This window comes from Rutilus rutilus, assembly GCF_951802725.1.
Source record: "Rutilus rutilus genome assembly, chromosome: 1".
NCBI lineage: Eukaryota > Metazoa > Chordata > Actinopteri > Cypriniformes > Leuciscidae > Rutilus > Rutilus rutilus.
Genome location: NC_140209.1, coordinates 18,435,343 through 18,449,797, shown reverse-complemented (window position 1 = coordinate 18,449,797; position 14,455 = coordinate 18,435,343). Strand labels below are relative to the sequence as shown.

The 14,455-nt window shown below is 37.8% G+C and overlaps 1 protein-coding gene across 4 annotated transcripts; it reads left to right on the top strand.

Moving 5' to 3' along the window:
* Positions 1 to 3,595: 3,595 nt before the first annotated feature.
* LOC311299505 (uncharacterized protein) lies at positions 3,596 to 12,831 on the top strand. Of its 4 annotated transcripts, none has more exons than XM_084423097.1 (11): positions 3,596 to 3,640; positions 3,735 to 3,805; positions 4,106 to 4,602; positions 5,875 to 6,021; positions 6,662 to 6,793; positions 11,192 to 11,216; positions 11,312 to 11,344; positions 11,476 to 11,514; positions 11,602 to 11,689; positions 11,830 to 11,883; positions 12,018 to 12,831. In XM_084423097.1, exons 4-11 carry the CDS (start codon positions 5,896 to 5,898, stop codon positions 12,106 to 12,108), a joined length of 588 nt encoding a protein of 195 aa, XP_084279223.1. In that variant the 5' UTR covers positions 3,596 to 3,640; positions 3,735 to 3,805; positions 4,106 to 4,602; positions 5,875 to 5,895; the 3' UTR covers positions 12,109 to 12,831. The 4 variants fall into 4 exon arrangements, with proteins under 4 accessions (XP_084279223.1, XP_084279224.1, XP_084279225.1 ...); XM_084423099.1 differs by having other exon boundaries at positions 3,597 to 3,640; positions 3,735 to 3,780; XM_084423098.1 differs by having other exon boundaries at positions 3,596 to 3,805.
* Positions 12,832 to 14,455: the final 1,624 nt, after the last annotated feature.

Genomic DNA, 14,455 nt, shown 5'->3' with positions numbered 1-14,455 from the left:
TCTGATGCCTGTGTGAACATAAGACAGACTTCATTTTTCACACACACACACACACACACACACACACACACACACACACACACACACACACACACACACACACACACACACACACACACACACACAGTTCCATTGCAGGCTATGAAGTCCCCTGTCGGATAGGTAGACATCTTGGCATGTTTACTTTGTGTACTTAATGTTGCATATTTGAAGTTATATTTTGAAAAAAAGAAAAAGAAAATTGTGTATGTCATTTTTGTTTCTTCAAAATGACCAAATGCAGCAAGTTAGTTTTGCATTTGATCTTCAAGAAAGGTCCACTGTTGGATGGTAACGAGCGACACATGTTTGGTTGCATTTAAATTGAGCAATATTTCAAACACTGAATATCTCTGTACATCAACATCCTAGAAACAAAGGAAACAGAAAAAATAAGGACACGTCTATTGATTTTATTAGAGTAGAAATTATGTTTTAATTAATAGGCAGCCAATACCATCAGTCGCATTATTAATATCTTGGTGTTCTTGACAATAAGCTTAAATGGGAGATGTGGACAGATCATATACTGTAAGATAATTAATTTCTTAAAGCAATAACTTTCCTGTGATGTCCACAACATAAAGCTTCTGATGTTTGATAGTGCTGTCATCGAAAGTGTTATGATATTCTGGATTATTTGTTGGTATGGATCTGCTACTGAGGTACAGACGAAATTATTAAGAAAAGTAGTAACAAGTAAGTAAATTGTTAGGGACTGCATAACCAAGCATAGAAAGTATCTATGAAGAGAGAGCGTTAAATAAGAAAAATAATATTATCAATGATAAGAGGATCTTCTCGCCTCTGCTTTTGAACTGTTGCCGCCGGGCCGTCTGTATTTCTTAAACCATTGAATGAAAAACAGATTCAAATGGTCTTTCTTCAAGCAATTCAAATGTTTTAATTTTTGATAACATGGTTTGGTCATTCTTTTTTTTAATTGTATATTGTATATGTTTATCTATGCATATTGTGATCTCGGATGCCTGTGTGAACATATATAATATACATATATATACATATATAAAAATTACATAATGAAGACAGACTTCACTGTTCACACACACACACACACAGTACCATTGCAGGCTATGGAAGTCCCCTGTTCGATAGGTAGAGATCGGTCAGAGATCCAGGTCCCCACTTTGCATGTTAAAAAAAAAAAAAAAATTTAAGTTATATTATGAAAAAAGACCTTAAAAGATGTTTTGAACTTTTGTTTCTTCAAAATGACCAGAAACACTAGTCCCCTCTTGGCCAGTGTAGAGCGATAGTCCCCTGTTAGTAAACTAGACGTGTATGTGTGTTTGTTTGTTGTGTGTGTGTGTGTGTGTGTGTGTGTGTGTGTGTGTGTGTGTGTGTGTGTATGTGTGTGTGTGTGTGTGTGTGTCACCTCTGATAACCAGCTCTGCTCACAGTCATTATGTCTTTGTGTATGTGTATGTGTGTGTGTGTGTGTGTGTGTGTGTGTGTGTGTGTGTGTGTGTGTGTGTGCGTGTGTGTGTGTGCGTGTGTGATTCACCTGAGAATCAGCTCTGCTCAAAGTGTGTGTGTGTGTGTGTGTGTGTGTGTGTGTGTGTGTGTGTGTGTGTGTGTGTGTGTGTGTGTGTGTGTGTGTGTGCGTGTGTGATTCACCTGAGAATCAGCTCTGCTCAAAGTGTGTGTGTGTGTGTGTGTGTGTGTGTGTGTGTGTGTGTGTGTGTGTGTGTGTGTGTGTGTGTGCATGTGTGATTCACCTCTGAGAACCAGCTCTGCTCACAGTATGTGTGTGTGTGTGTGTGTGTGTGTGTGTGTGTGTTTCACCTCTGAGAACCAGCTCTGCTCACAGTGTGTGTGTGTGTGTGTGTGTGTGTGTGTGTGTGTGTGTGTGTGTGTGTGTGTGTGTATAATAGTAAATAGCTCTAATTTAAGCAGAGACGTCAGAGAGTCGTCAGAGTCAGACTTCCTGTTTTTCATCTGTTTTTTTGTTTGTGAAGTTTCAGAAGTGAAGCTCGTCTGAAGATCATTTCCTGAATGACAGTTTTCCACTGGTCACTTGGTACTTTATTTTGTGTAACTATAATGTAGCTAAACATAATGAGAAGTAGCCTAAATATCTGCTTTATGGTGAGAATTTAAAATATTATTCTTTAAAGCATGAAATTACATGATTTCTGATCGATTACAGGTTTTCTGAATTGCTAAAACACATTTCTTGAAACCATCACTGACTTTCTCAAAACCCCTTATACACAAAACCAAATCTTCAAACCACATCCAGAGAGACTCTGACAATGCTTTCAGATCATACACACATCAGTCAATATTATAAACACTACAGAGAAAAATGGAGATGCAGTTACAGAAAAAAAGTATATTGTAACAAAGTAAACAAATTTAGCAATTATGTAAAAAAGTACAGGAATGACAGCTTACCGTAGTTAGATAAATAAATACTGTATGCACTGCAAGTGTAGTATTACACTGAATATTGTATTGAATGTCTGTATATTCAGCACTTGTGTACTGTGAAAATACAACGGCAAAAGCCAAAAAGGTTACAGTAAAAAAACTCTTCCTCCTCTTACACACAAACTGTTCCTCATTTCACTCTTATGTTGTTTCCATCCAGTGTTACTATCAACATTAGAGCAACAGTTTTGGCTCTCTGAACGGACTTGTATACAGTTGGTTTAGTCACATCATTAGAAATAAGTGTGAACTATTTTGAGTCGTTGTGTTTAAACGATGACAACTGTGTTGTAGTTGTGGTTAACTTTTGCCTGCCCACAGGGCACACAAACATGCCAAATATTAAAAATAAAAGGATTACAATGTAAAATATTATTATTGTGTACATAAAGACATGGTGGAATCCAGCTTGTCCCGTAGATGATCTGCTTGCGTTTTAACCTCTCTCACACACACATACACACACACAGCTTTAACCGTAAGGAGGGTTTCAATGTTTCTTAGAAATTGTGAAAAAAAAATATTTCACGTGACATTCAGACTATGAACAACCGTGACTCAAAGTAAAACTGAGAGTTGTGCTTGTAATACAAAGCACGTCATAATACATAATAGTTGAATTTTAAAGTTGACATTTAATCTAACAGAAGAAAGATAGGCTACTCTGTCACCTCAACACAAAGTAAATCATTTCCATGTTCAGTACAATTCATTGCAAAATTATATCATTATACAACATTCTGCCATTATAATATAACACTTAGCATTTTTCTAACTCAGTATAAATGGGGTTTCATCCATAAAAACGATATAAACTTCTTTTATGCTTTGGGAATAGGTTCCTTTGCAGGAGGATAATCATATTTACGGCACCTTTTAGCATCAGAGTTTGAAAACTCCTGCTCTCACTTATACCAAAACAATGTTGCCATAAATGTGCATACAGTGAGAAAGATATCGTAAATGCTCAGAAATGGTTGTTTTGTGTGATGTGAACATCCGCTTATCCGTGCTCTCAGCTAAAGGTCAGAACTTTGACCTTTAAAAGAAAGAGCAAATGCAGACGGAGATTACGTAACTTCTTCAGCGAGTTCCATTACGTAGAGCCGGAAGTGAAAGTAAATCTGAGCAGCTCGACTCCTGCTGAGTTTGTACTTCTTTCTTCATTTATTGATATGTTTAGTAATGATAAACAAATATTGAGATTGTTTTTACATTTTGAATGGTCTTTGTTTTCTCAGAAGCATTATCCTGAGCTCCTGTTCATACTGAGAGACAGTTAAAATGGTGACGACATCTAAAACACTTCCTGGTGAAATTGTGTTTGAGTAATAAGAAGTGCATTCTGTTAGAGTTCATAGTTCATAGTTGATTTATCTTGTAGTTCAGTTTTAGATCATTTCTTCAAAAGTCAATTGGTTCCTATCCAGACCACCTTCAGATTGAGCTAAGATATATCAATTACTGACGGCTTTAAATGACATTTAGTTTGTTTGCTGCTGCTGTCTTGTGTGTCAAAGTGTTTCATTCTTTTCTTAAATGTGAGGGATGAAGATACACTTGATCTTGTATATTTTATACGATCATACTTCTTATTTTCTGTCTCTTTCAGTGATCAAGAGATCCAGTCCAGATGATCCAGTGCTCCAGGTTCTTCTGATGGGCAGAAACGGCTCTGGGAAAAGCTCATAGATACACTATACTGGGAGAAAGAAAGTTTAAAGTTCAAAATCATGAGTCTGAAGTGTGTGATGGTAAAACACAGATAGGAGAGAAGCAGGTGTGTGTGTGTGATTGATTCTCCAGATCTACTGGATCCAGATCTGAATAAAGAGAAGATGGAGAAGATGAAGGATCAGCTGGTCTCTCGATGTTCATCACTATATGGACAAACTTTGTCGTGTGTGTGATCTCTCTCACCGAGGATTCTCCGTACAATGGATGTGCAAGTACTCAGTGCTGACAGAGGAAACCCCCCACTCTACGTTAAGCTCCGCCCACTGCAAACTGCTCATATAAACACTGCAGGTCAATCAGTCACAATCACAACACAATCAGAAGCAGAGATTCCAGCAGGAGAACCAGACCTTCACTTATACCAACTTACAGGTATGAATGTACTATAACTATATTTGCACTGATAAATACATATGCTTCGTATACAGTTCTGTTGTGCAGCACTGCATTTCACCAAAAGAATCATTGTTTCATTGCGAACTAAATTTTCAATTGCCATTTTATTACATGATGAAAGATAGATTCAACTCAATTGATTTGACATGATTTTGATGACTAAAATGTATTAAATTAATTAAATGGAAAATAATTTTCAAAAAACAGTCTGAAGGCCTGTTCACACCGGGACGAATTTCGCGCGCGATATTCGCCGACGTTTAACGCCTCGTGACTAAACAAAGGGCGCCAATGTGAGTGTGCACACCGGCGCGAAAAACGGCACGCGTAAAAGCGTCATTTTTAAAAAAAACGCCTCGGGTTCGTTTTTTTGGTTTGACGCGCCGCGTCAAAAACTATCCGACCAATGAGATTGCCGCTTTTGCTCACGTGTCTGGAGCTTCTGAAGTTACAGTAAAACACAACTTGGGGGCGCTCAAACACAAACGGTCTTGCCGTGCACACGTACGTAACGGCGAAGAAGATATACACCAAGTAGCGTCTACACTGCCGGGAAGAAATAAGACGAGGAAGATGCAAGGCAAGATGAGTGTAGAGCTGCTGGTCTCGTTGGTGTCGGAACATAAAGAACTATATGACAAACGCGACAGCGACTACAAAAATCTTGATAAAAGAGAATTGTTATGGAGTGGTTTCTGTTTTACATTAAGCGCCATCTAATGTCAGGGAATGAATTTGCATGTTCACTCGGCTCATCGTCAGCGAAAATCGCTTGGGTGTGAACACAAAAAACGCGTTGAAAAACGCTGGCGAATAACGCGCGCCGATATTCGTCCCGGTGTGTAGGGCCCTTGACTCTCTAACAATTAGGCCACGACTCACCAATAATGTATATTGTTATATTTGAGCTAAAAAATAAAAAAAATAAACTGAAGTTTAATGAAGTTTAAAGCATCACATGACCACGGGGTCTCGATGCAACTGCTGATGTCACTCAGAGCCGTCTCTAACACACTGTAAATCTGCATATTTCAGTCACTATAATGAACGCCTGAATGTGACGGTCGTGCCGCAATAATGTCATATCTATAATTATTTATTCAAATTTATAAGAACACATGGAAAAATGGCATCTGATAATAGGGGAAAGCTAAGCAGAAAGTTGTTGTGTGTTGATTGTGATTCTTGATGTGTGAATATCTAAATCACTACATGCTGAAAATTCTGTCATTTTTTGTTTTAAAACAGGTTCTTCATTTGAGTTGAATCATGATGTCTAACATCAGTGTGTGTTGTGGAGAGAGTGAGAGCGCTGTGGGGTTTGTGTATGTGATTCTGCCTGTTATACTGAATCACACACTCAATGAAGACTGTGAGCAGAGCTGGTATTCAGAGGTGACTATTACACACACACACACACACATGTGGAGAGACAGAGCGCTGTGGGGTTTGTGTGTGTGATTCTGTCTATTATACTGAATCACACACTCAATGAAGACTGTGAGCAGAGCTGGTATTCAGAGGTGACTATTACACACACACGCACACACACACACACACACACATGTGGAGAGATTGAGAGCGCTGTGGGGTTTGTGTATGTGATTCTGCCTGTTATACTGAATCACACACTCAATGAAGACTGATAGCAGAGCTGGTATTCAGAGGTGTCTATTACACACACACACACACACACATTCTTGTACATCTATCTTTATGAGGACTTTCATTGACACAATGCAACCTCTAGCCGCTTACCCTAACCTTACCCATCACAACTAAGTGCCTAACCCGACCCCTTACCCTAAACCGACCCTTAACCTCATTATAACCTGATCCCCAAAACCAATTCTTGACCCTCAAACAGGCCTTTAAAGGGCTCTCAGAGAGGGAGGACCGGCCAACATGTCCTCACTTTACTCTCTTTGTCCTCACTCCAATGGTCTAAAACTCAAACTGGTCCTCACAAAGATAGATGTACACACACACACACACACACACTCTCTCATGATCTGATCCTCTTGTGTGTGTTCAGGACTGGCGTCTGATAGCAGATCCATCAACTCCTGAAACACTGATGGATCCTGTTAGTTCAGTCTCATCGGATCGTCTTGTCACGTCTCGCTGTGTGAACGTCCTTCATGAGATCCTCTGTGACGCTTCAGGAGTAAATCAACTCTTAACACATCATTCCTCTGTTTTCATATTTCAGACTGATCTCATGAAATGGCGTATGTATGACACGCCAATTCGTATTTCCATTTTTGGCGTGCTATCAACACGCATAATCGCTTTTCAGCGTGTTTATCAACGCCGTTGACTTAACGTTACATTATTGTATAAATATGACCTACCCCAGCTCCGTCCCTAAACCTACACTGTAAAAAATTTACTGTAGAATTTACAGCAACTTACTGGCAATTTTGGTTGCCAGTAAGCCTGTAAATTTTACAAGAGTCCTGTAAAACATCAACTACAATTTAACAGTAAAAATACAGCACTAACAAATTGCTGTAAAATTTACAGCAACTTACTGGCAATTGTGGTTGCCAGTAAGCCTGTAAATTTTACAAGAGTACTGTAAATCATAAACTTCAATTATACTGTAAAATTATACAGCACACCTGTAAAAGCAGCAAAACAAGAACAGGTGTGAATTTACAGTTCTTTAATGTAATCTTTACAGTATGTTACTGTTATTAATAATGTACTGAATTAAAACCTGAGATAACTCACTTCATTTGAGAAAATTGATTGGTCAATTGCCATTAAATATTTACTAGAAACATCAATTGAACTAAATCCTACTAGTGATCATCATCACACATGAATGAGTTGAAAAACTTAAAAACATCATCAATGCATCAGCAACTACACAGTCACTGCCTTTAAATAAAGCAACATGCAACATAACATCTGTGTTTCTCTGCTCATCCTGGACTGAAGCTCGGGCTCTACTCTTCAGCACAATGGTGACACACAAAACTCAACAGAAACCCTTTAAATCCCAACAGATCATTAAACCACTAGCATATCTCCACTATAGCATTATGTGCAAAAACACATAAAATCACACAAAGCAAATCACAGAATTGTACTTTTTTGTTTAGTAAATATGACTGTGAGATTTTACTGTAAACAACTGACTTAAGCCACAGCTTTAGATGAAATCACCTGAAGAGTGATAATCATAATCAGACTTAATGAGAAATAACTGAGGTTTAGATGTTGATGATGTATTGACAATATTTCATTTGAAGTTACCATGATCGTGATTAGTGCTTTCTTTAGTTGGGCTCTTGACTCTTTATTTCTTTAACATTAGTTTTTCTTTCGCTGCTATAACCATATCTTTATAAGACAAGCTTGTTATAGCAATAAAAGCAAAGTAAAATATGCAGTGGTGTTGATGGTTGAGTATTGATGCTGGGGTATCAATGTCTAGTGGAAGATATGCTAATGTTGACCAGAGTCTATTCTCAAATTATGAAAAATTGATTGTAATAGTCATATGATACTACAACATGTCATGAGATCAGATAATTTGTGTTTTACATATTTACGAATCACAAAACTTCTAAATTTACAGGAACACACATATATCAAGAATCAGCATATGAACCTCAACAATGGTGACAAACAAAATATTCAGATAAACAGAAACTCTGAACATCACAAATCAAGCTACTAAAAAGTCATATCAAAAACAACAACAAAAATAAAAGCACATGGTAAAAATAAAAGAAAATAATACATTTCAGCTACATAATTTATGCATGCCGCATTGCATTCTGGGAATTATGTACTATGGTGGTACCCAGCATACATTGCAACATGAAGCTTTTCATTTGAATGTCACCATTGTTGAGATTCATACGCTGATTGTTGATGTCTGTGTGTGAGAAAATAACACAGCATTTTAAAACTTTCTATGCATTATATTTTTTTAAATCTGTTCAAATTATAATAATGCCGTGGGATGTCATATGTGTATTCTTAACCAATCATTTGAAATGACCCACATGATTGCTTGAGAATAGATTAAAGTGTAAATGAAATGAAGTACAGTCTTGTAAGCTCTATTGATGACATCATCAATACAGAGCCATTTACACCAGAGCACTTTTCTCTCTGCTTTTTTGCTCTAACTGTTGTGCCTCACAAACACACAGTTAAAGCAGCCAGAGAAAAACCTAATGTTCAAATGTCAAGGGCAAGAGCCCAGCTAAAGCCAACACTGATCACCATCATGGTAACAATAAAAAAAAAACATCAACATCTAAAAACATCAACATTCTCAAAAAGACCTTCTGATTATGACAGAAATAAAGTCAGTCTGGTTAGTAATAAGTGAAGCTGGTAATGCTGTTTGTGGAGTTGTTTAATCCTCCTCTGCTGAGATCTTCACAGATTGAATGTCTTATTTTCTCTTCAGTTGATTTCATCTAAAGCTGTGGCTTAAGTCATTTGTTTACAGTAAAATCTCAGTGTCAAATTTACTAAACAAAAAAGTACAATTCTGTGATTTGCTTTGTGTGATTTTATGTGTTTTTGCACATAATGCTATAGTGGAGATATGCTAGTGGTTTATTGATCTGTTAGGATTTAAAGGGTTTCTGTTGAGTTTTGTGTGTCACCATTGTGCTGAAGAGTAGAGCCTGAGCTTCAGTCCAGGATGAGCAGAGAAACACAGATGTTATGTTGCATGTTGCTTTATTTAAAGGCAGTGACTGTGTAGTTGCTGATGCATTGATGATGTTTTTAAGTTTTTCAACTCATTCATGTGTGATGATGATCACTAGTAGGATTTAGTTAAATTGATGTTTCTAGTAAATATTTAATGGCAATTGACCAATCAATTTTCTCAAATGAAGTGAGTTATCTCAGTTTTTAATTCAGTACATTGTTAATAACAGTAACATACTGTAAAGATTACATTAAAGAACTGTAAATTCACACCTGTTCTTGTTTTGCTGCTTTTACAGGTGTGCTGTATAATTTTACAGTATAATTGTAGTTTATGATTTATAGCACTCTTGTAAAATTTACAGGCTTACTGGCAACCACAATTGCCAGTAAGTTGCTGTAAATTTTACAGCAATTTGTTAGTGCTGTATTTTTACTGTTAAACTGTAGTTGATGTTTTACAGGACTCTTGTAAAATTTACAGGCTTACTGGCAACCAAAATTGCCAGTAAGTTGCTGTAAATTCTACAGTAAATTTTTTACAGTGTACCAGTCACTGGGGTTAATACCATTTATGAGTCTTCCCCTACCATCCTAGGAAAAAAAATATCGATCCCCAGATGTAGATCTACATTTTGCTCCGGTTTCGCTCGGACATTTAACGGCGTACACATACACGTAGGCCTGTCACGATAACAAATTTTGCTGGACGATAAATTGTCCAAGAAATGATTGCGATAAACGATAATATTGTCGTTCTGAGACCATTTTCATTTAATATAATTATAATGGCATAATAATGCAGGTACACCTTTTCAACGATCTATAAACTTTTATTTCTAAAGAATATTAAACATTGAAAACGGAAAACATTTTAAATATCCAAAAAAATGAACAAAACAACCAAAAACAATAAAAGCAATGGACTCTGTGTCTGTTAACAAAATAAATGTCTGCTAATAAATAAAATGGATGTAAACAAAATTGCACTTCAAACAATATTAAACATTAGGCTTTAGACATTAGGCATAAATAGTGATACATTCCATAACAGGCAAAACTGACAGTTAGGACCTTTGTAAAAAAAAAAAAAAAAAGCCTCAACAAGCCATATCGCACAATTTTGCACTGTTACTCCTGTTACTTTGTCCTCCTGTTACTTTGTCAAGTGATTGTGTACTGTCGGGAAGACGGAGACGCGCTTTATTGCGTGTATATGCTACGCACTGAAAATACTTGGTTAGGATTAGGGGTGAGGAGTGCGTGCGTATTACACGCCATAAAGAGCGTATCATATGCACGCAAAAACTATTTTTGGCGTATAAATGGCACGAGAAATAACATTCGTGGTATAGATACGCATTTTCATGTGATCGGGCTCGCTGTCGCAACTCACAACTAGCGTCTTCTCTCTCTCCCGGCAGTTGCCGCAAACAGTCCCGCCGGCGCTTTCCCACACAAAGACCATGTGACTGACAAGAGAGTTCACTCCTCCTATACGCTAAAGAACCGAGAGTGGTCATCCAGTCTCTTTGGTAGAGACTGAGAGAGAGAGACGAGGAAAACAAACAAGCATGTAAATGGAATTATCGCGGCCGGAAAAATTATCGAGCTCATTTTTTTTTATCGTGCGATTAATTGACTTATCGACTATCGCGACAGGCCTACATACACGCGAAATAACTCTGACATTTAACGGCGTAGACATACACGCGGAAGATGACGGCGCGGACATACACGCGGATAGCTCAAAATGCGTATAGACAACACGCCACTTGACTTGAAAGTGGCGTGTATGTTTACGCAAAGTCATGATGTCATGTTGCATATTTAATCTTTCATGAACATGATTCTCTAATGCTTCTTTCTTTCTTCACAGTTCAGAATGGAGACCCTGTTCAGAGGTGAGAGAGACACTTGAGTAAAACATCAGTCCTGAATCAGACTAAAACTGAATCTTCTGGAAGTGAATCATGATGATTGTGAATGTGTTTTTCAGTGAGGAATGAAACTGCAGCGACTCCAAACTCAGGTGAGTTTCAGCTGATAAACGTGTGTCTGATTCACGAATAAAACACTGATTCAGATCTGATTCAGACTCAATCCAGTGGGAATGTTTTCTGTCATACTGTCTGATATTTGTGATCGTTGTGTGTTTTAAAGATGTTCTGAATGAAGTGACTCCGTCTCTCCAGATCTCAGGTCAAACATTTAAGAGCTTTAAACACCAACTCTAATATTGATTTATCATTATAGATCAGCTGATTTGATATTTGATCACTTGTATAGATCAGCTGTGGTGGCTGTTTGCTCTCTTCATCATCATCTTCATCATCTTCATCTTGATATGTTTCATGCTGCGTAAAAGGATCTTTGGGTGAGTCATGAGTGTTTAATTGTGTCTAAAAGAATAATAAGTCATATTAAAGGACCCCTAAACTATAAAATCTCTCCGAATAAATAGAAAATACTTTGCTGAATATAATAGTGTTTAATAATCAGTCATTGTGTTGTCAGGTATTTTCCAAAAGCAGAGACGATCATCTTTCAGCGTAATGATCCAGAAAACAGGTGAGTGAATCAAACCGAGAGAGAGTTGAAGAGAGTTTGACTGAATCAGAAGATCATGAAGAAGTGAAACAGACGTTCAGCTGAGACTCTGTGAATGAAGCTCGATCTGCTGAAACTGAATGTGTTTCTCTCAGGGATCCTGAATCTGATGATGATTCACTGAAGAAGCTCAAATCTGATGAATCTGATTCACTGCAGTTCAACATCTCCGTGTCCACAGGATGATCTTCATCGTCATCTTCACAGAAAGGGATTTTAGTTCATTCTGAGCTTCTCAACTCTTTTCATTCGCTCATCTGTTTTATTAATGCTGTTTAATTCTTAAAGGTGCATTGTGTAATATTTAGGAGGATCAGACAGAAATGCAAAATAATTTACCGAACTGTATGAATGATAATGAACCGTAACATAAATGAACCGTTATGTTTTTATTACCGTAGAATGAGGCATTTCTCTCTACACACACCGCGGGTCTCCTTACATCCACATGTTTCTACGGTGGCCCTGAACGGACAAACGCGTTTCGTCACTGTGTTGTTCTTCGTGTGAAGAAGCTAAAGCTAAAGTCAGCGAATAAAACACTGACACAATGATGAACAAGTGACAATATTATTCGCAATAATACATCATTTTACTGAATAATTTAGTAAACCTAATTTCTTAATTTATCTTTGTAAAGAAACCTCATTACGACATCACTTCCTGTCGGCCACTGTAACTTCTGTTGGGTGCAGTTCACAACCTCACCACTAGATGAGCTGTGCATTTACTGAATGAGCACTGTGCCGCTGTTCGTCCGACTGTTTGTACTGTACTGTGTGTGTGTTTGTGTGTGTGTGTGTGTGTGTGTGTGTGTATAACCAAAATCATTAAAGAATATTTGTATTGCTATTAACTGACATTGAGACACACAGATCTCCTAATAATAATAAATACCTCCTCCCTCTGGATCAATAAATAAATACAATAAATCAATCAATAAATACCTCCTCCCTCTGGATCCAGATAAGACTGGATTGGTCCAAAAACATAGATGCCCTATACAGGAAGGGACAGAGTCGACTCTACTTCCTGAGAAGGCTAGGGTCCTTCAATATCTGTAAGAAGCTGCTGCAGATGTTCTATCAGACGGTCATCGCTGGCGTCCTCTTTTATGCTGTGGTATGTTGGGGGAGCGGCATTAAAAAAAGGGATGCTACGCGGCTGGATAAGCTGGTGAAGAAGGCTGGTTCTGTGGTGGGTGTGAAACTTGACTCTGTAACATCTGTAGCAGAGAGAAAGACCCTTAGCAAGCTTCTTTCCATCTTGGACAATGCCCAACACCCACTGCACAAGATCATCATCAGACAGAAGAGCACCTTTAGCGACAGGATGCTCTCTCTGTCCTGTTCTACTGACAGACTGAGGAAGTCGTTTGTCCCTCAAGCGATCCGGCTTTTTAATTTATTCCTGTGAACAGGGTGTAATTTAATTTAATTTAATTGTATTTATTAATTCGGCAGCTTGTCTGTCTTGTTTGTTTTTTAGCTGTTGCTACTGGAAACCTGAATTTCCCTAGTGGATGAATAAAGTATCTATCTATCTATCTATCTATCTATCTATCTATCTATCTATCTATCTATCTATCTATCTCTGTCTCTCTATTTCTTTATGTAACCTTTGGCTAAATTATTAACTCCGACTACGCCACCTAGGTTACCTCTCAACCCAGGAAAGTAAATAATAAAAAAAATACCACTAAAAGGAAATTTAAACCAAATGAATTACCACAATGAGAAGGACCCTGCTGGTTCGGTTTGCATCAAAGACAGAGACGTGACTTCCAAAAGTACAATATTTATTGCTCACAGGAAAATTATTTAATTAAAAACATCTAATAGGTCTCATTCACAGTTTACCAATTAGTTACCCACATTAAACAAGAGACCACAATTAGCTCACTTTCACAGAAAGGACAACCCACACAGCAAACCTGTGAGAAAACAATATTTAAAGCCGGTGACACCCAAAAATAAAACAAATACAAAAAGAAGGAAAATACACTCCCCCCTTCGGTTAAGCTTCACTATCGCAGTTCTTGCTGTGGTCAAATAGAGGCAAACTGGCAATTAGATTTATAAACAGCAAACAAACCAGAAAACAAAAAGAAAAGAAACGACAAACAGTCACAATGAAATTTCACTTCCTCATTAAAACTAATATTTAAGATCGTTCAAGTGGCGCTAAATAGACTCCGCTACCAGCATAGTAATTGGATATAACAGCTCCCAGAGCGCAGTAGCATGACCTTTCATATGCGAGCAGAGCTCACAACGAGCGCGGTCGGAACCGTAGTCCAATGCACTCCGCGTCAGTCGGGCGAACGGGACAGCGAATCAATTTCACCAATGGTAGTATTAAAAGAGAACAGCAGCTAGCGCTCCTGGGCCGCACCTATAATAAAAACATGAATAGGCTACATTATTTTCAATTGAGTTAACCCCCGAAGAGGAAACCGATCATAATGTTTCTTACCTCGTAGGGGAATTAAGTTAAAGCGAACGTTATACTCCCTGCACTTGCCACTTCACGC